This window comes from Oreochromis aureus, linkage group 14, assembly GCF_013358895.1.
Source record: "Oreochromis aureus strain Israel breed Guangdong linkage group 14, ZZ_aureus, whole genome shotgun sequence".
Taxonomy (NCBI): domain Eukaryota; kingdom Metazoa; phylum Chordata; class Actinopteri; order Cichliformes; family Cichlidae; genus Oreochromis; species Oreochromis aureus.
This window is the reverse complement of record NC_052955.1, coordinates 13,767,218-13,788,390: the sequence shown is the minus strand read 5'-3', so window position 1 is coordinate 13,788,390 and position 21,173 is coordinate 13,767,218. Positions and strand designations below refer to the sequence as shown.

Below are 21,173 nucleotides of genomic sequence, written 5' to 3'. Positions count from 1 at the left end.
AAAGACCTGAAACAAATAGACTAAAATAAAATCAATTATTACCTGTTTGCTCCACAAGTTGACAATATAGAAATAATTCTACCAGTTTGCTCCAGACATCTTTTTTTTTAACTGACTGTGCTATTTTCCCGTGTCAATCGATGCCCCTATGGAGACCTTCTTGCCTTGACCTTTAGTTTGGTACACAGCCACACAGTCTTGCTCATGCATGATATAGAGTGGGATTTCAGGTCAATCTCGACACCGTTCTTAATCATCCACTGGAACCCTGAGTGCCCCCTTGGGAGGTTCTGCAGGAAACAAGTCACACTTTGTTCTAATTAAGTACAAAATGTTTCAGGGCATCATTCTCTCTGTCAGATAATACAAATCTCTTTTTCATCCAATCTTTGATGAAGTGCAGGCTATCACTGAGAGACATTACATTCATCTTGCCAGACGACGTCATTTCTAAAAATTAAATAGTCTTTTAAAAATAATTCATCTCAAGGTACACTGGGAGCACAGCACTGGTTCCAGCTGCTGAATTTTAGCTGAATATTTGCATTGCCGTGTTGATGTTATTTCTCTTGATAGGACAGGAGGACTGGAGGCAACAGAGGAAAAGGAAATGTCCATATTTTTGGTGACATGGCTGCTAGGGCCAAAACTGGTGTTGTTGTTGTTTTCTGAATGTGCATGTTAATTGATTTTATTGTTTGTACTCCATTTTCAGTTTCGGTAAAAAATATGGATGAATGTACAAGGGTAATATCAGGTTTATGTGGCAGAAAACTGAAGCATATTCCTTAAAGTGCAGTAAAATGTAGATGGATGCTGGCTCCAGCAAGTCTTTGGATCCTTTCCAGCACAACCCCACCCTTGGGGTTAGCAGTATTTTCATTGTGGGCCTTTTTAAAAAAACAACAACATTCCTTTATTAATAACTTTATATTTAGTTATTGGGCTTTAAATAGAGGTACTGTATCCTTCTCCAATCAGGTTTGAAGTGCCCTCCACCACCCTAAGATGGCTGCAGACAAAATTTGAGGCTTAAAAACAGTGACAGTAAAAGCACAGTAAACAAACTGTTGAGTGACGTCATGATCGCTATATCCAATTTTCATGTGCAATTTTCTGATTTTTCTTCAATTTCTCTTGCTTCTTAGAGGCAAGAGACAACAAGAGACTGCTCCAGAAATGCATGCAAGGAACAAATACGAGCTTAAGGAATCTTAATGTTTTCTATTATTTTAAATCTTTAAATTTAAAGTTGTACCAGCTGTTAATCAACTAGAGTAAAACCATATAGAAAAAAAGTCCAGTTTAGCAGGAAATAAGATATACACTCAATTGTTGCTCTTAACATGAGCAAATCAAAGACCTTAAAATATATTTTTAAAGAACCCCACAGTCGTATTTCTGATTACCTGCAGGTGATTGCTTCTGCCTTTGCATATAGATGGAACACATTGATATGCAGACATTTGCGCGTCTAATTAGCCTGTTTCCTGTTTTAATAATTGTTCCATCTCAGTGTTGAAACATTGTTAAGCATTCTTAATCAGTGCTTCACTTAGTGAGTTGATTCTAATTTTGTATTGTATGTTTGTTTTATTGTTGCAGTTTCATTGGAAGTACAGATCACACCAACCCACGGTGAGATTAGTCTTGGAGAGTCCAAATTCTTTGTGTGTGAAGGTAAGTTTATCAAAATGTTCCAAGTTTTATATATATATATTTTAAACTTTTTTTTTAAAAAAACTGCACCTTAACAGTTCACCCACTTTTTAGACTGTTTTGCAAAAAATTGTATAAAGTGGTTAAACTAGACAAAACATAGCAGAGGTCTGTGTTTCTGTTGGAATCAGTTCTTAACAAAAAGTCTTCCCCATGTGTTAGGTGTATGGATAGATATGCATGGATATTTGTGGTATAAATACACAGTATCGCTTGATCAGCCACACTTCCTCTTCTGCAGGATTAAAGTGGACAACTACACCCCCCTTCATTTTGTATGTTAAGTGGTTTTCCGGTTACTTGAATGTGTATCATACATTCATCAATCAGTCATCAAGGAATGATGAGATTAAGTGTCCTTTTGTTTTTGGTTTGTTTGTTTAGCATCAAACCTTGAAAATATAAAATTTTCTGATGTCTTAGTTACTAGACACAGCTACAATGCATAAACCACACGCTTCATTCCTTGCAGGAGCATGAACCACCTACAATATACAGTCTGTGGGCAGTGGCTGACTGCTCTGATTTGAAATGTGTTACCCTATAGATAACTGTTTCTTATGTACTGCTCTGTTCTGTCTGTTGTCTTAGTTGTAGGCGTTGCCAAGCACATAGACTGGTTTGGACCAAGCGGGGACAGGATAGAGCCGAACAGACAAGACACAACAGTAACCCGTAACGATGAGTCATCTTCCACCCTCACGCTGTATAAAGCCGGGACGGAAAGTGCTGGGACATACAAGTGTGTCGCTACCAATGGAGACCAGCAAGCAGAGTCAACAGTCAAAGTGAAGATATTCCGTAAGTACCCCCCCCCCCCCCCGCCCCACCCCACGGTATACGGTACACACTCCAAATTACTGAGTGGTGTGAACACAGAAGAAAAAGAATCCTGCTCATTGAACTCATAGTATTTTATTGACTGCTCAAGGGCAACACATTATTCTTTCTTTTCAAGTGAGGATGGATTTTTCATCAGTTCAATAAACGGTCGGAAGACCATTAGAAGGCTGCTTAATGATCCTGTCTGTTGTGCAGTTCTTGTGAGTAATGGATTTTATTTTCCATGAATGCCAAGCATCAGCAATTGTCCGTCAGAGATGAAATTATTTTCCAAACAGAACTTTTCTGTTATTTCAGGGCCTGTTTCAGATTGTTATTAGAAGTGGTCACCCATATTAACAGCGATGCACAATGTTGTGCACAGAAGTATACAAAACAATCGCAACTTCCTGTGAATGAACATTTCTACAGTACAAGCAGCAGTTTGCATAGTTAGTTCAGTGCTACAGCTTGCAAACCATATAAGTGATAACTTATAACTGCTTTTGCCCCATGCAGATGGCCAGTTTCACAGGAGCAGACTTTACATTTAAACTTTTACCGACCATTTCAAGAAATGAGCTGCGCATTACAGCTAAATGGCTTCATATGTTAAGCCTTGATGAGACTTCTCTATAGCTTTCCAGTTCGGAATCCAATTCTGTCACGTGTGTCCTGCTGAAGTCTGTAAGGTAGCAGTTCTGCTTCTTTCTAAAAGGCTCCCAGCAAATTCCATTAGCCAGTCAGTTTTAGAAATGGCTTGGCTAGATATTGCTTCAGTTCTGGTAACTTGAGCCAGGGGAGCTTGTTTAAGGTGATAATAAAGTGAATTAGATTTTTGGTAAAAATGTTAAGCATTTCTTCATTTTATGATCATTTTCAGTTGTGATTTATTAACATAGCGAGCACTACTATTAAAGATAGTGTTTCACTAAAAACATAGTGCCATAACAGGGCAATCATAGAGAGTGAAAGAGCTTTAATGAACCTCGTTATATCACTGAGTGAAAAATGTGCTTGTTTTTTTTTATTCCAGAAAAAATCACCTTTCAAAACGCGCCCTCACCCCAAGAGTTTACTGAAGGAGACAATGCCAACATTGTTTGTGATGTTGTTAGTTCACCTCCACCCACTGTCCTCTGGAAATATAAAGGAGCAAAAATACAAATGGAAAAAGATGGTAAGTTTACGAACAATGCAGAATTTACATTTCAGTTTGCTTTCAGTTGATTATAACACAGAACATTTCTAGGTGAACAAGTTTCATAATTAATGAGGAGGGAATAAGATGATTTCAGCCATACTGACCATTAGATCTCAGCATGTTATAGCTTGCTTTTTTGTTTTTGTTTGTTTTGTTTGTTAGCCATGAGAGAATTTCGATGGCTGCAGTTTGGTGAATCAAAATGTGAGATGACCCCAACATTATCAAGATGTAGCTCAGAGTGATATTGTAGTGTTGCACTTGTGTTAACAGCCAAAATAAAACAAAAACAGATTATAAGGCAAAATGGAAACTGTAGTGAAAATGCACTACATAATCAAAACACACAACCAACGAAATACGAGCTACTTAATAATATATATATGCATATACAGATCCTGGTGTCGGAGTCATAAAATGACTCATCCACTGCTTTTGTTGCCATTCTTCTCCGGGATTTACCCTGTGCTTTGAAAGGGAAAAATTAATTTGATTTTGAATTTGAAAATACAATTGACTCTCTGTTGTTCACCCTTGACACTGAGCAGTATAATAATGTGTACGGCAGTGTTATTGCTCACTGAAAAATAATAACATGCGCTTATGTGTGGGTTGCAATAGTATTTTTGATTATTATGTGACTACATTTATACGGTTCACATTTTATCCCAGACTGAAGGAGTTCATGTGGGCTTTGCTTAGATTCTCTTCTCTTTTTCTGGAGCTCGTAAAATGATTGTTGGATATATGGCCTCAAATTTGATATTAAGGTAATATCAAATGAAGTTTTTGTCACCAAACATTTCAGTGACTAAGATGTTTGTGTTAAGATGTTTAAGTTAAACAAAGTCTTTATAGTGTAGTTGATTCAGATAGGAGTTTTCTTTTTTGATGCCTTACTCACTTCTTTGCCAACAGCTGTTTATCATCCAGCATTTACTGCTGTTATTAACTTGCCAAATATGCACACCTGAAGATGTATTAACTTTTGCTTCCTTCCAGTTCGGTTTAAAGTACTGAACAACAATCACCTTCAAATCCGTGGCATAAAGAAGACTGATGAGGGCTTGTATACCTGCGAGGGTCGCCTGATGGCGCGCGGCGAGATTGATCTGCGTGTCATCAAGGTCGTTGTGAATGGTTAGCGACCCTCTCTTCCCCGCACGCTTTTTCCTCTTCCTTTTTGTTCTTGTCTGAATATTTTGTGTGTGGCAGGTGTCCCGTGATGCTTAAATAAGCTGTAGATCCTTAGAGGCGACCAGGCTCAACATCAATGTGGAAACAGTTGCCCAGAGCAACCGTGTATCAAAGATGTTTCATGCTAATGAAGTCTGTTTCCTGTAACTTCTGAGCCTAGCAAATGAGTGTGCCTAAAATAAGTATTTTGAATTTGTCACTGCTTCTGTTTCTGGTTTTCCTCTCACTTGCTGTCTTTATATCTAGAGCTATACTATATTCTGCATATGTGTCTACCTATTTTATTTTTCCCTTTGTACCTTAGTGCTCCCGACAATCAGGATATGGCAGTCAGAGGTAAATGCTACAGCAGACGTTTTGCAGCCTGCCATCCTAAATTGTGCTGTTGATGGTTATCCTGAACCCATGGTGACCTGGACAAGGTAAACCTAATAATGTTGCATGTGCTCTAAGTACAGTAAATACCTTTTTGTTATTGTTATTGTTGTTTTCTGGCATTTGCATCTTTGTACATTGATGTGATTTATACTCGTAGATCACTTTTTGCCTTCAGAGCTGTCTTAATCCTTTGTGGAATAGTTTCAATAAACATTCCTCAGTTTTGGTCCATACTGACATGATGGGGGCACACAGTTGCTGCAGATTTGTCAGCTATACATTTATGATGTGACTCTCTCGTTCCATCACATCCTGAAGGTGTGAACTCATTGTCATTTTCAAAAAAAATTCAGGTAGTTTGTGGTTTTTAAATAATACTCATTTGGTACTAAGGAGCCAAGCGTGTGCAAAGTAAATATTCCCACATCTATTAGATCATCACCATCAGCCTAAACCGTTTATACATTTCAGGAAGGATACTTGTTTTTGTGTTGTTTACATCAATTTGTGGCTCTACAATCTAAATGCTGAAGCAATAAATGAGGCTCATCAGACCAATCGACATTTTGGCAATCTCCTATTCTAGTTTCCTGTTCTTAGCTGGCTGGAGTGACACCGGTGCGGCCTTCTGCTGCTGTGGCTCATCTACTTGAAGTTTTGATGTGTTCTGCATTTAATGCATGTGTCTTTTTATTTGGATTACTTACTTTTGTGTCAGCTTGAAGCAGTCTGACCATTCTCCTCTGGCGTCAACAAGGCATTTCACCCAACAAACTCCCACTCACTGGATATTTTCTCTTTTTTGGAGCATTGTTTGTAAACCCTAGAGTTGGTTGTGTGGGAAAATCCCAGATCAGCAGTTTCTGAAATAGTCACACCAGCCTGCTTAATACCAACAACCATGCCACATTTGGAGTCACTTAAATGACCTTTCTTCACCATTCTGAGCTCAGTTTGAGCTGCAGCAGGTCATCTTGTTGATGTCTGTATGCTTAAATGTAGTCGCTGGTGCCATGTGATTGACTATTTGGATATTTGTGCTAATGAAAAGTTGAACAGAAGTACCTAACAAAGTGGCAGGTGAGTGTAGGATGACTTGTAAAGATTAATTATTTTCTTATGTTAGTTAGTAATTTAAACCCTGTTAAAGTTTAATTAACTGATTTGTTTCATTTTATATAACTTACCTAATAGCATAAGCAGCTACATCAGATAAATGCGGACAAATGTCCACATCGGCAACCTTGGATGCTGTGCTAACATTAGCTAATAAACATTAAACAAAAAGCAAAGTTGATAATTATGGAAGTGTCATCGGTTTTACATGTAGCACGTTATGGGGTTACATACTTGCATGTAAAAAATTTTATGGTAATTCTTTTAATAATTATTGACACATTTCATTCTGAACAAAAGTACATTTTTATCTGCAATCAAATAGATATTTCTGTCTGAACTGCACTGAATGGGGGAATAACCAACTGCCAGACCAACATTTCAATTCATAGAACCATTTCGTTAAAATCATGGGTGTCGGCTCTGTAAAGGCAATTGTTGTAAACACCACAAATGACTTACACGTGGCGTCAGGAGAGATAAAAGCTGGCAGCAACAGACTAATGAGGCAGGGCTAATCAAAAATAATGAGTTGCATAGTTTGTATGTGTACTGACCAAATATCAGCTTGTATCATCTTGAAAATAAGTGAATATAATTTCTTCTTTTTGAGTTTTTTTTTCCATTGATCTTTTTTAACTAAAACGACTCATTTCCAATTAAATTTTTTCCTGCGTTAGAAGAGGCAATCGCACACTTTTCAACCCTTCCCCTATCACTAACCTGTAGTTCGAATAGCCCACTAAATATAGGCTGCTGGGTGCCTTGCTTTCAGAGAAAAGCTATATGATAATCCTTTATTGTATTGAATTTCCCATCCAGTACTTGTCTAAATAAAGACTTTAGCATGCAGTTTTCCCAACAGTCAAATTAAAACCCTGTCTCCATGAAAATATCCATACAGTAATGTGACAGGAATGCTACTGGCTCTACGCACTATCTCAGTCCAGCCTAGAGGTCCAAGTAACTATTATGTGCATGCAGGGCACTCTAGGTTATTTGGGATGCTCTACTAACTGATTTATTCATTGCAGTAGGATACTTAATCACAGGATATCAAAGGAGCATGTAAACAGTGAAACATGAAGACTAGCATGAGAACAATAGCCACATTATTCTGTGCCTATCAATGGCTCCATTCAGAGCCATTGATAGGCTTCTGCTTTGTTAAACTGTTCCTGTTCATCTGTTAACTCGGCACAAACTTAGATCCAGGGTCACAAAGAGCAGACAGTTCAGGAGCCAAAAGTTGGCCTTTTTATAATTTATACTCTACTAGGACAGAATAAAAATACATGAGACGTTTTTGTTGAATTGAATGTAGACAACAAATGTCAAAAGGACTGCCAAAGAAAAATATCATTATGCTTTTTTAACATTGTAATTTCACTTTGTAATTTGGTGATCATAAAACTACTATTGGTCTGTCTTTAGATGTACATAACTAGATTTTTTTTAGATGGAAGGATGATGAAATTTGAAATCCTGGTAAAAGTAAATCTCGGAACATGTTGCAGCTGAAGAAGAGTGCTTAAATTTGTGTGGATAAATGGATACAGGCTTTAACAGTCACCTTTTCTACAGGAACGAAGTGAACCTTGAGGCAGGAGAGAAGTACAGCTTTAATGAAGATGGCTCAGAAATGACGATAATGGATGTTACCAAACTGGATGAAGGAGAGTACACCTGCATTGCCAAGAACAAGGCTGGAGAAACTGAAAAGGAACTCAGTCTGAAAGTGTTTGGTAAGACAGATTGTTTTGTATATTTACATGAACGAAAGTGGAATTATAAAATGCTCCAAGTGTGTGGGAATGAGGTATATGTGTATGTAGGTGGGAGAAGAACAATAGTACGGTTTTGTGTCTGTTTTCTTAGGCATTCAAAATACGGTGTGTCGGTGTGGGTTGTGATTGTTTCATGTTGGGATGGAGCCTAAGGATTTAGAGAGCAAGCCAAGTGGGATGAGCTCAGCTGAAATCTCTAAAGTCCTTTTTTTCCCCTTTGTTTTTGCCCACTAGGTTTTCTTGTCACTTCAAAGTGACCATAATTTAAAGCCCAATTATAGTATCAGTGCCAGTCTTTTGGTACCATATCAGTGAAATAGCTGAGGGAGTTTATTTTTCAAATCAAGAGAAGTGGCAATTGCTCGAATCTTTAGAGTTGGTAAATGACTGTCGTATGTTGCCATCATTTAAGACATTATTTTGTGAAATATTTCCACAAAGCTCTGGTTTCTTTACTTCTGTGTAGCAAAAGCTACAATCCTGTGTTTTCTGGCACAGGATCTTTCTTAGAGCAAGTTGTATGTAGTAACCCCAAAAAGTTGATTTGTTTATCTGGACGTAGCATTTTCGGTGGGAGAAGGTCCAGGTAAACAGATTTCCTCACCTGGATGATCCATCGAAACATTGAATTTAGTAAAGTGTCTGGAACTGAAAACTCAGTTCAATCAGTTCTGAGTATATTCTAGAAAGCCATCGTCAGTGATGCTCCAATACCAAGATTTACCATTTACAGTGGGTCAATAAAGAGCAGAGCCTCCATGTTAATCCACTGGACCAAGAATTATGAATGTGTTTCAATGTAGACCATGCCATTCATCAAAAAACAAAAACAAAAACACATGTGGGGGAAAAAAAGAGTCATTTTAATTAGCTTGAACTTGAATAACTTGAATTTTTATTAGATGAAGCTGGAATCCAACCCAGTTTTTACATCAGAATTAATTATCTAGTAAATCTAATTATTCAGCCGTAACCTGACGGGGACAAAAGCAGGTGGCAGAAATTGAAGACAAACATATGAATCAAACAGATAAGAATTTGTTTACTTGCGGATCTGATATTAGTTAGACACACTAAGTATGCTTTTACTGATAAATTTGTCAGTTATGTTCAGACTTTGTACCCTTCAGTATGTTTCTTGATAGAATTTAATGACTGCATTTCAACATGTCAACATATTTCAACGTAAATTGTAATCAGAATACAATCAGTATGTCAGTAGCCTTTAAAATGTTCCTTTAAACTGCATTTAGTTCAGTGTTAAAGTCATTTCAGGCTCATTTTCACTCAAATATTCACATCAGCTCTATGACAGACATCTTTTCATCAGTGAGATAGATTACACTATGACAAATGATTGATGAATGATCAGTATATTATGTGTCTAAAGCTTTATACAAATATGGTTTATTTAAAGCATGATTGCTCCAGTAACATACCGTAAATGTTTTAGTGCAGGGGAATTGACTGACAACCTCACAGCTGCCTTAATGTCCACAGAGTCACAGAGTTAGAAAGATGTAACCATAGATTTTATTCTAAGCTGATAATAAATCACTGATCATAAATCTGGTCATTTTAAGCACAGAAAATAATGAACTGATGAACTGGGATTTAAATATTTGTAAAAACATAAATGCTCTAAATACTAAGGACAGACTACAGACCTGCAGTCTGCTCTGGTATGCTCTTTAAAAGTGACTTTAAGAATGAGGAAATGAGATTAAGTGTCAGTCAGCTGGTTCAGATGTAGTGGGAGGGAGAAATCAGAGAGAATCTCAAAGTTTGTTGAAGAAAACTTTTCAGTGAGCAGGTTAGATTCATGGTGTCCGTTACTGAGTCACATTTGAATTTGTTTTTTTTCTAGAACAGAAAACCCAGCGTTTCCCTCATCTCTTGGTTAACAGACTCAGTTTTTTCCAAACCTGGCTTCTGGAGTAGATCCCTGGAAATATGTGTATGTGTTAGCCAGAAGGAGGTCTAGTCAGGTTCTCTGAATACTAAGGACAGATGCTTCAGTGCTTAGCTGAAGATACAGTAGACCATCCTAAGTGAAAAGAAATGAGATCATGTTGAAACACTGAATGTTCACAAAAAACAACTTGCTTGATAAATGGCACAGATCATCAGACTGCGATTTCCATTTCATTCATGTCGTGCTAACATGTATAAAGATTTCTTTCGGTTCTTCAAAAAACGTGTGCACAGGCAAATTTACAACCTCCTTTTGGGCATTGCTGTATTCCCAGCTCTTAGGATTCTCATTTGTCAATTTCATTTAAAGTATGCAGCAATGATAATAAAGGTAAAAATTAAACGTGGCCCATCTCTTCACTAAGCGTAGAAAATAAGGGCTGAAAGCAGGTTATACAACATTTCTTGATACAACAATACATCTTTTTTATCTTTTATGTTGTTTTAGTGTAACACTAAGAGGCGTGGGAGCACTGCAGTTTCAAAGTCCTGTGTATGATCTGTACATATGGTTTTTGACAATAAGGCTAACTTTGGCTTTGGCTTGACATTTTTTGGTTCATTTCTTAGAGATAGTGTAATTTCATCCTAAATTCTCTATCGTATCTTTTCTCAACCTTGTGACATTTTCCATCTAGGTCAAGAAAAAGCAATTGCATAGAAATTAATTATTTTAACTATTCAACCACTGCGCTAGCCTACTGGGAGGTTGGGCTAGGTCATCAGCTAATACAGCTAATCTGGGTCTTACAGCCTATAAAAGTTGGCCTCTGTCTCTCTTTCATCCACCTGGATTCAGTCGTCCTTTTAAAATGCTAGACATGTTATTTGTAAAGCTGTAAATCCACAGATGAACACTAATACGTGTGCCAGAACAGGTGCAAGGGTGAAATACAAGCAATAGAGGGCAAGCTACCCAATCCAATTTACTAACTACTCTCAACATTAGTCTTCAGGCAGATACTGGTCATGGCTACTTATGCACTGATTCCACCAGAGCCCCAAGCCTTTCCTTTCACCCATGTTCTCCATCAAATTCACCCGAAAACAACACCCTTCTTGGTCTCCTTTTTATATCAGCTGTTTAACATAAAACTGAAGTGTACTTATACCAAGTTACCAAAACCAGTCTAACTTTATGGTATGCTTTTATGCAACATACAACCTTAATCTAAGAATATTAGAAAATCAGTTTTGTAAGCCTTTGGAAATTGGAATACATAGAATGATTTTAGCCAAGCAAATAGCATGACTCCTTAAAATTTCTGAACGTAAATGTTTTTATGATAAAATATTGGGATGGATCAGGCTTTAAATAGCTCATGCAGTCTGTTTAAAAAGCTATGATCTGAATCATGCTGACTGCCTTTTGACAGTCGTGGCTGTAAGTACAAGTTCTTAAATGCTGCTTCTTTGTTCATTTAATAATTATCAGTTGAGATCATAGCAGTTAAAACCAAGTCGCAGTTGTTTTCTTAGGCGGCAGGTTACAAATTATATTCACGATCCTGTCTGGGGCTGTGCTTTTTCAGCATATTGCATAATCCATGCATTCATCCTTTTTGGAGTGGAATAGAAAAGATGGGAGCACGAGGTAATGCTCAACTGATTCAGAAACAGCACTTCCGTTTGCTCTGCTCATGTCACCGTTGCGGCACCCTGCTGTGCTTTCAGGTTAACTCGAGTGTAGTGTAACTTGACAGTTGTCTCCAATGTAAACAAAAATGAAAGCCGGTTCCTTTGAGATAGGCTAAATAAGTTATTACACAAATTACGTTTGGAAGCACACATGGTTATCTCAGCGTAACTGCTGCTGGGACTGGGAAAGCTTAAATACAGTTTTACTGCCATAAAAATCCCCCTTACCTGTCAACTACTGATCCTCATCCCCTCTTTGAACTCATTTCAAATCTAGAGTTTCTCTTGTGCTTATAATACTCGTGCTGCTGTACCACCTGGCTGCCTTGTTTTATGGAGCAGGTGTGATGACGTTGGGTTTTTGTTTTACAGTCAAACCTAACATCACATACATCATAAACCAGACTGCTACCGAGATGGAAGAACAGGTAACCCTGACTTGCGAGGCATCAGGGGACCCAACTCCCACCATTACCTGGAGCTACGGAGGTCATGTCTTCACAGAAGGAGAGCAGGTAAAATGATAACAGGGAGGCGAGGGAACAGTAGTAGCAAAATACTTATGTATCCTAGGCACTCAATCCTGGTCCTTGAGTGCCAGTGTCCTGTATGCATTTTTCCTTCTGGAGTTAATGAACTGCACCTGGTGCAAAGTAGTCTGATATAGTCTGTGTCCCAGTTGCATACTATAAATATATTCTAACCCCTATGTTTTTAATTTTTTTCTATGTTATTAAGAGAAAATGACATAACAAAAAATTAGCAATGAATAAAACTAATAAGAAAAACGATAATGCCCAAAGACACCTATTTCCTTTACAGTTTGCAGTTTTATTCTATTTCTTTGTGCCTGAAGTTTGACTGATCTTTTTAATGCATCTGTTCCTCTGTGTACAAAATGGAAAAAGTACATTGTTTTTTACTATACCTTATTGTGGGTGATGTGAAATTGGGACACACTGGAGTTGTACCCACAAGGGAGAAACACAAACCTGCAGGACACCGGTGTCTCGAGGAGAAGAATTGAATATCTTTAACCTAAACTGAAGTGGTATATTGATTACTTGCATGTGGGGGAATCAGCTTGCAGTTTCATTGCAGAATGCCCCCAACAAGGTTTACGCACTGCTAATTATTTACCCTAAATTAGCAGTTCCTTTGAGATGGCCCAGTGGATCTCCTGTAATTAGCTCAATTATAGTCAGTCAGTAATATGGAGTACACTCAGATTTGACTTGAGATTTTTCAAATGTCACGAAAATCAGCAACAGAAACCTAATTATAACATTCCCAGAAAAGGCATGTTAATTAAGACAATAATTAAACTTTGCCCGCTTTCTATTGTATTTGCTTGAACGAGCACTTGAACGATCAAGTGTTTGTTTAGTACTTTCAATCACTATTTCCATTATTCTTCTCATGCCAGTGATTGAAAAGTTTTTTGATTTATATGAAATTGTTATTTGTCTATACTCTGCTGCCATCTTTTAAATTTGTTTTGGCTCTGCACTGGTCAAGAGCCAGCTTCTTACCCTCCATTACATCCTGATACTCCAGTTTGTTCTCTTGGATATATCTTCTGCATTACTCCATGTGCAAACCATCAAAAGCAGTGAATACTTGATTGGTATTCTCATACATCTATGTCCCACCTGGCCTGACTCTCCAAGGCCTTGGTGTGTTGCTACAGTTGGGAGGTAATGAGGAGGAAAATGCTTGAGCCTAATGCTTCTAGCTCATAGAGAAATTCTTGAGCCAGTCCATTACATGCGCTACATTTTTTTCCTACAGGCACATCTAAACAGGATCTATCAGGTAGGAAAAATCCGCGTGGCACAGAAATGTAGTGGAGTAGTGTTGTAAAATTTGCCTCCAGATATGACAAAAACTCCCACTGAAATCAAATCATCCCTTTTTATTGAAAATTTCCCAGCTGCTTCTTGAAAAACCCCAAGGAATGATCTCATCAGAGTTCATGAAATTGATTTGACTGCCGCATGCTTTCCAAATATTGCCTGGAAACCTCAACTGTTCTCGGGATAGCAAGTGCGCAGAGCTTATCTCACGAGATCAGTTGAAAATTTGGTTAATAAGATAATAAAAGGGAAATGCCATTTCTGTGTCGCTTTTTCCTGATCATTTCACACTTTCAATCACAGCATGAGGTCGCTTGGATTCAAGCCCGGTTCAGTCTGTCTGTCATCTCCATCAGATTGTAGATTGTCTAACACTTATGTCAGTGTCACTTCAAAGTTTGAGGGTAAAAGTGCTCCACCTAAAGTCTATCTTTTGGGTATCAAACATTTACACCCTGCAGGCAAAGGTAAAATATGACTGAAACTAGAGCTGGGCGATATAAGATTTTTTCATATCACAATATGTTTTTTTCATTTCAGGCGATAACGATATATATCACGATATAAGCCAAATAACTATATTTGAAATAATCAGCAGCTTGTTTGGATTTAAATATTTATTTCCCATAATAAGTTCAACAGGGCAGATGTACTTAAGGAACATGAGACTTTTTCAGATAAATAAAGGCAAATATTGCTAACTACACAAAGGGCAGCGGCTAAAGCGTTTAAGTTTCAAAATAGAACAAACAAAACAGACCACTAAATTGTCAATTCCACTTAGAAACAAAATATTAATTCTAAAAAAATAAATCTTAGGTCGTTTTACAGAAGAACAGACAAAATTGACTAACTTTTGTCAATATCAAATAAACTGAGAACTAAAAGGAAATTCTCAATCTCTCCTTGTTGTATAGCTTAGCTTTTCAAACAGTTTTAACAGTTACTTTAGACAAAAGCCGAATGACGAATTAGCGCTTTCAGTCAGAGATTGAGCATGCACCGCTTTATTGTATTTCCAGACTTGCTTTCGGCACAAGTCTTTTGTCAGACTTGAAATAGCCGAAATACCTTCACACTACGAAACTTGTATGGCCTTTCCGTTCGACAATCTCTCCGGCATTGGAACCATCATCTGTTTTCTCTTCGATAACCTTCGCTCACGCTCTCGGTTGATTTTTCTCTAGTCAGCAAACTCATTTCCTCCATTACCCGGGCGGCACGGCAGCTGGCTGCTTCCCAAACAAATACACATGTGCGGCTTGGCACTTGTGCTGTACATAACAAGTCACGTGACGTGACGCTGCGGCTGTGATTGGTTTGGTTCTGCGCTACTCAATTTGGATTGGCTGTTCTTTTTTTTTTTTTTTAAGAGAGCAAGAGAGATGAGGCCTATCGCAATAGTTTAATTTTTCTATCGAGAAAAAGTTATTTCGCAATACATATCGTTATCGTTCTATCGCCCAGCTCTAACTGAAACATAATAATCATAGAACTGCAGGAAGAGATTTAATGGGCATGTTTTCAACAGTGAAAACGGGTCACTTTTGGAGTCCCTTGCAACTGAGCAGACTGCAGCAGCTGCTCACTTTGAAAGTAGAAGATTTTACAGCCACCTGTCAAACCACCAGATTGTTTGATATTTAAAAATATACTTTCAGTGGAGCCTCACTCACAAGTGCAAAACACACTGTCACCATATGACGCACATCATGACCCCCTTTTTTTTTTTTGTACCTACACAGATTGACGTACATGAATGCACCATCAAGTAACGATTCTTACTTCTGTCCTATTACCCAATGTTGAGCAACATTTTGTTTTGTAGAACAAATTTCCACCCTGCTTTACATCAGCTTCCACTTTTGTCAGTGACAGGACAGCTTGTATTGTGGTCTTGAGGCTTACATCCCACAGTTTGACCACAGTCATGCTATACTGTAGCAGTGTAGATTGACTCTACAGGTGCAGGGCAGAATAAATAAATAACACACATAGGAAACAATGGGCTATAATAGGCATTACCCACAAATTTTGCACTGTGTAGACATGACACATGTCGTGATGGCCAGCTGCACAATGGTGGCAGTGTGTTTTGGGGTGCCGCCTATGGTATGCTTTTATATGTGGTGTCTGTTCACAGCCGTCTTCAAAGAAATGATTAGCAGCCTTACCGAATCACGTAGATGCATACTGGTTAGATTTTCCCTCGTAGTTGTGATTCTGAGCAGGGGAAATCATTTCTATGGTGGGCTTTCAATGAATGGGAAACGGCTGCTAATTGTTTAATTGTCTTGTTTTATTTGTTCATCTGATGTCCGTCCGCCATGCTATCTGTAATCATCACAACAGCTGCATTTCATCTAGGATGAGTGTGACAAATGACACGACATTCATTTGGGGTGAACATGGTGAATTGAAAAAGGACGTAAAGGGAAGCATTTTTCTGTTAATAATGTGAGATTTTTGTATTTGTCAGAAAACCGGTACAGATGTAGATTTGTGGTGGTGATGAAAGGACAGAATTAATTAGCAGTTTATTCTAATGTGTTTTCAGCTTCTCAGCTCCCTAGTTTATCTGCTGCTTTCATTTCTTTCTTTCTTTTTTAAAATCATTGCTCATATCAGATTTTTATGCAAAAGGAATGCAGTTTAGTTTATACAAATAAGGCTTCTGATCACCTTTGATTCACAGTATGACAATGACAATACACAACACAGCTAAACAATTAAGTGAGTAATCGGCTTTAGATAGTGCTTCAGTTTACTATTTTTCATCTGAGTGGAGCTATAACTGTTCATAGTTCAATGCTCAGATTGATTGTAATAAAAAAGCTACTTATTTTGAAGAAATAAAAACAGCCTCAGAAGCCAATTATGGGAAGACATTTCTAAATGTTTTCTTTAAAGTTTGAGTACATTGAAAACCCTTTAAAAGCATGTCTTACAGGGTTATTAAAGATGCAGATTAAACAGATGAGGTTTGTGTTTATATTGAATGGCACCTTCCAAATAATGTCTTACCCTGAGGTAACAGATATGTTAGAGAATCTTTGCAAAGCTCACATTCTTGAAAACATAAAAAACCATGTCCATGTTTATTCGTGTGGCATTTTTGCCTGCTAACTGCCACATCTGGATCACTGTGATAACATGGATCTTATTAAAACGATGTATGTATTACATGACCTGCATGCCCTACGAAACCAAGGTGGTCTATGTGAAGGCTGAAGTATTCTGAGCTAGATCAGTTATTCATTGTGTTCTCACAATCTTTGTCTGGCTTTGTTTGAATTTGTTCCCAGTCTACTCTGGTCTTGGGTTTTAAAGGTTAACCTTAAAGAGAGACTAATTCATTCTGAATAACCCCTTACTCAAAGTCTAAAGTGTTGGCACACAAAAGCATTGTTCGTTAACTGCGCGCGAGTAAGGGGGAACACAATGTGAGGATTGAGGAAGATTACTGTATCGCACAATAGAGAACTGTAGTATTGTACATGAAAAAGAGAGAATAAAAGGAGTATGTTCAAAAAGTCTTGTGGGTGTATTCCCGCTTAGTTGTGCTTCAAATTTAAATTGGAGCTCATCAGGGGATAGTTTTGTTTTTGTTTATACAGCTATTAAAGTTAAGTGTTTATATATTTATTTGAAAACTTTCATCAATTTTACATGTGGTATTTGTTTCCTTCAGCCCTTTGAATGCATTCGCTCAAGTCGCTGTAGATAAGTGTGTCGGTTTAATAACTGAAAATGTAAATGGACTATTTATCCATGCTTTGTACATTATCTACATAATGAATATTTTGCTTATTTGAATACATATTAAATGTTGTGCTCCATGCAGACTTTCAAGCAGAATTTATTGGAAAATATTCTGGACTATACAGAAGGAAGTTGCAGGGAAATATGAGTAATTATAAAACCTAAAAGCACATTAAAGTTTGTAGTTGATTGGGTATCAGCATTTTATAGTGTTTGAAGTGTTTCTCTTTTTTGTAAGGAGATAAATCTGTATTAAAAGACCTTCTCTGTCTAAAATTCGTAGTCTCAAATAGAGGTTTAAAACATTAAAAGCTAAAAAAAGGGTGTTAAATTAAAAACCAAAACAATGAGATGCTTTGTTATTTAATGTTTTGTGGCAGCAGTGCAGGCAGAGCATCTGAAACAGGCGTACTTCAAGTGTTGCATGCTAATGCAAAGAGAGCACTGTTTTCTCCAAACACAAAAGGCTACTCATTTACAGCATGCTGGCTGGCTCAGTAGTGATGTGATGCAAGAATGTCTTCACTAACTAAAATGCTTGTCAGTTTTCTGTGATGTACTGCAAAGGTTCTGAGGCTCAGCATTTAATGACAAGGAAGGAAACTAAACTGAGAATATGCATAATCATGACTTTTCATCCGGGGTTCAGTCAGTGAATGAAGCAGTTCTTTATATTTATGTGTTTGTGTTAGTATGTCTGCTTTTTTATCCTCTTCACACTGACATCCAATTCATGTCAGAACAAAGAGCGGGGATAATTCTCTATGGAAGGGAGGAACAATGGGCTGGAAAAATGATAAGTCCCAAGGGAGCCATCACCATATTGTTCTTCGCGTTTGCTCGGAGAAGTGATTCTGTTACGGCGTCTTCTGTTTTGCACGCATGCATCCGCCGCTGTTCATTGTCCTTTTGTCTTAAACAAACACCTGTCACAGATATGACAGCAATACTTGTCAGCTCACTTACTGCAGAGGCAGCGCCGCAGACGAGGATGTGAATGAGGTGGTTATGTTCCACACTGTTAGGTTGCTTGTTTTAATTGGGCTACTGCTCTTTCCCAGTACTGATGATATGCAGCCAACTGCTGCTTGTAATGATGTAGGGTGCACAGTGTATGTTATTGTGCCAGTAGGGGAGTTAAACTGCTCTTAAGAAAGGGCTGAATTTATATTCATGCAGTAAGCTTCGGACATGACTCTTCTAATAAGAATTTTATTGCCTCCTCTTTCTACCTTCGGTATTGGCTTTATTTTTCACCGCTAAGGAGGATTAACGTTCATCAGTGATATTACTACTTAACCATTATAAAACAAGATGAATTCAACCACACCATATGTCCTTTTGCAGTGATTGTGAGGGGACAATATAGGGGTGATTTTTAGATGTGAACATTGATGGTTTGAGTCACTTTTTTTGCCCTACAGTGATACCACCATTTGCTTTCATTTACTTGACTTTTCTTGCAATTGCGCCTGATGAAATGGCTGTTTCTCATTTTCCTTGTTAAGCTTCAAAATTGTTTCACTGCGTAGGCCATCACATCTCATTGTCATGCTTAACATTTTCCTCAGCATCATAAAATCCACACAGCATGCTGTCCAAAAAAGCTTTCTGTTTTGTAAAGTCGGGCTTTGCAGTCTCTTGTGATTTAATGTGGCATGATGTCAGCCATGTTACTTAGGTGTGACTTTTTATGTGCTTTGGTGTAAAATTAATTCTTTATTTCATTCGATGTGTTACTGACCAACATGTCGATGATAATCATTTGTTTATCTAGATGAAGATGATTTTTTTCTTCTTCCTTTATTAGACTATAAAGCGGTCGTTTTCTAAAATGTATGTGCATATATTTGGTATTATGCTGGGATAGCTAAAAAACAGTACTCTGAATATTTAAATGGTATTGTTTTGGTCAGTTCGTAAAGCTTCAGTGCATTTATTCTTATAACACAAAAAACTGAATATTTTAAAAGTCCACATCTAACAAGGAGAAAGCCATTATAGTTTTTATAGCTTAGAAAATTCAGTATTCATCATGCAAATCACATTTCCTGGCTGTTTTAAGGCTATTTTTGAGTAGAATCAAAGCATATCAGTGACAAAGGAGAAAAACAAGAACTTCATTTGAAAGCATAGTGTAAGTAACAATGAGCAGAACATTGGACTTTCAAAATTACTTAAAAAGGCCACCTGTAGGCCGAGATTTATTTCCAGGTCTCACATGGTGTGGAGGACGAGCTCGAGCAAATTGCTTATTTGAACCTCCTTCATTGCTTATTGAGATATCAAGCAAGTGTTGTTAGAGGGCTTGATTGACTAGCGTACTAACTTGCTTCTCGATGTTGGGAGGGCTTTTTTATATTCATAGATATAGATAAAATTCCATTCTTTTGCGCTCCCATTATTGCTTCAGCCTTCAGAAATGGATTGTGAGGCGATAATTGCTGTATTACCCAAGGAGACATTACTCTGTTGTTACAGCGTACCAGACTCACCTCTTCCTGATGAACCAATAACCTTATTATCACGAAGCATTTGTGCTATCACGATGCCAAAAGACTTACTTCACGTACAGGCAGGCACAGACTGTAAACATCCCCACAAAATTTCCCTTTCAAAAGAAACTCCTGTCCTCATAAAATAGGCTTCCCTTGAGAGAACATCTAAAGCATACATCTCATTATGTCTGCAGACTCTTAATTTAGTAAATTCAGACATTCAGCTCAGGTACTTTAGATGCATAAAAAATAAACTAGTCATTTAACTGGCATGCAGTGTGCAACATCCCAGCTTTGACAGGATGAGGATTGCTTTCTAAGAATTGCTCTGCCTTTTTGTTTGTTGTCTCTCTGTCTTCTACAGGCATCATGGACTCGGCCTGAGCAACACAAGGTATTCTAAATGCATGACTTTTTCCTACACCCATCCATCTTTCATGTCAGGGGAATCTAGTTCAATTCTGGATGGATGCAGATCAACATTCTTGATCAAATAAGGTTGGGGGAGAGCATAAGCTCTGAGAAGCAGTAGGAAAACAGGACAGTGCAAGTCTGTGTTTCTTTGCTCTCCGTGTTCCTTAAATTTCTTAACACATTGCAGCCTATTTCAGTCTTTTTTTCTTGTCTTTCTTCTGACCTTTTACCTGTCATGCCTGGACATCAGCAAAAGCGTTTTATTACGCGCATGACAGCTACAGTTATACCATGTGCTCAACTTGTCTTCTGCAGAAATAGATTTTGTTCCTCAGATCTCTCTGTCCCCCCACCCACACATCCTGTCCACCGCTAAATCTTAATTATAACTTCAAAGTATACTTTTGACATTAGTGTATACAGTAGTTTAATTTGAACATGGCTAAATATGTATGTAGGAGGAAATAAAAGCTGCCTTTGTGCAGCAACAGAGTATGAGAACAAGCGACTGTTTTTGAAAGAAAGCGAAAATTGGCAGTAAGTGAAAGAGCTGCCCACATAAGCTTTTCTCCAATATACAGCACTTCCCTATAGAATGTGTTTTACACACGAGAAAACTGGTGACAAAAAGAATGGATTCAGAATCTTGAAGAGAAGTGATCGCTCACACAAAGCAGTGCCTTGTTGATCAGCCCATCTCTGTTTTAGGAGCAAGATCAGATATTAGGGTTGCCATTTCTATTTTTACTTCAGTGCCATTTGACAAGATATGAATGTGTATTCTTAGACCATTCGGTTCCCTAAATAG

General features: G+C 37.8%; 1 protein-coding gene across 1 annotated transcript in view; it reads left to right on the top strand.

Annotated features, from left to right (window-relative positions):
* The window catches only part of ncam1b (neural cell adhesion molecule 1b), a 70,671-nt gene that overhangs the window by 29,444 nt on the left and 20,054 nt on the right, over nucleotides 1–21,173 (top strand). Inside the window, exons 2-9 of the mRNA XM_039598074.1 lie at nucleotides 1,606–1,680; nucleotides 2,311–2,520; nucleotides 3,578–3,721; nucleotides 4,748–4,885; nucleotides 5,247–5,364; nucleotides 8,021–8,181; nucleotides 12,208–12,350; nucleotides 20,316–20,345. Coding sequence (XP_039454008.1) covers nucleotides 1,606–1,680; nucleotides 2,311–2,520; nucleotides 3,578–3,721; nucleotides 4,748–4,885; nucleotides 5,247–5,364; nucleotides 8,021–8,181; nucleotides 12,208–12,350; nucleotides 20,316–20,345 — 1,019 coding nt within the window. The remainder of the gene's footprint in view (nucleotides 1–1,605; nucleotides 1,681–2,310; nucleotides 2,521–3,577; nucleotides 3,722–4,747; nucleotides 4,886–5,246; nucleotides 5,365–8,020; nucleotides 8,182–12,207; nucleotides 12,351–20,315; nucleotides 20,346–21,173) is intronic.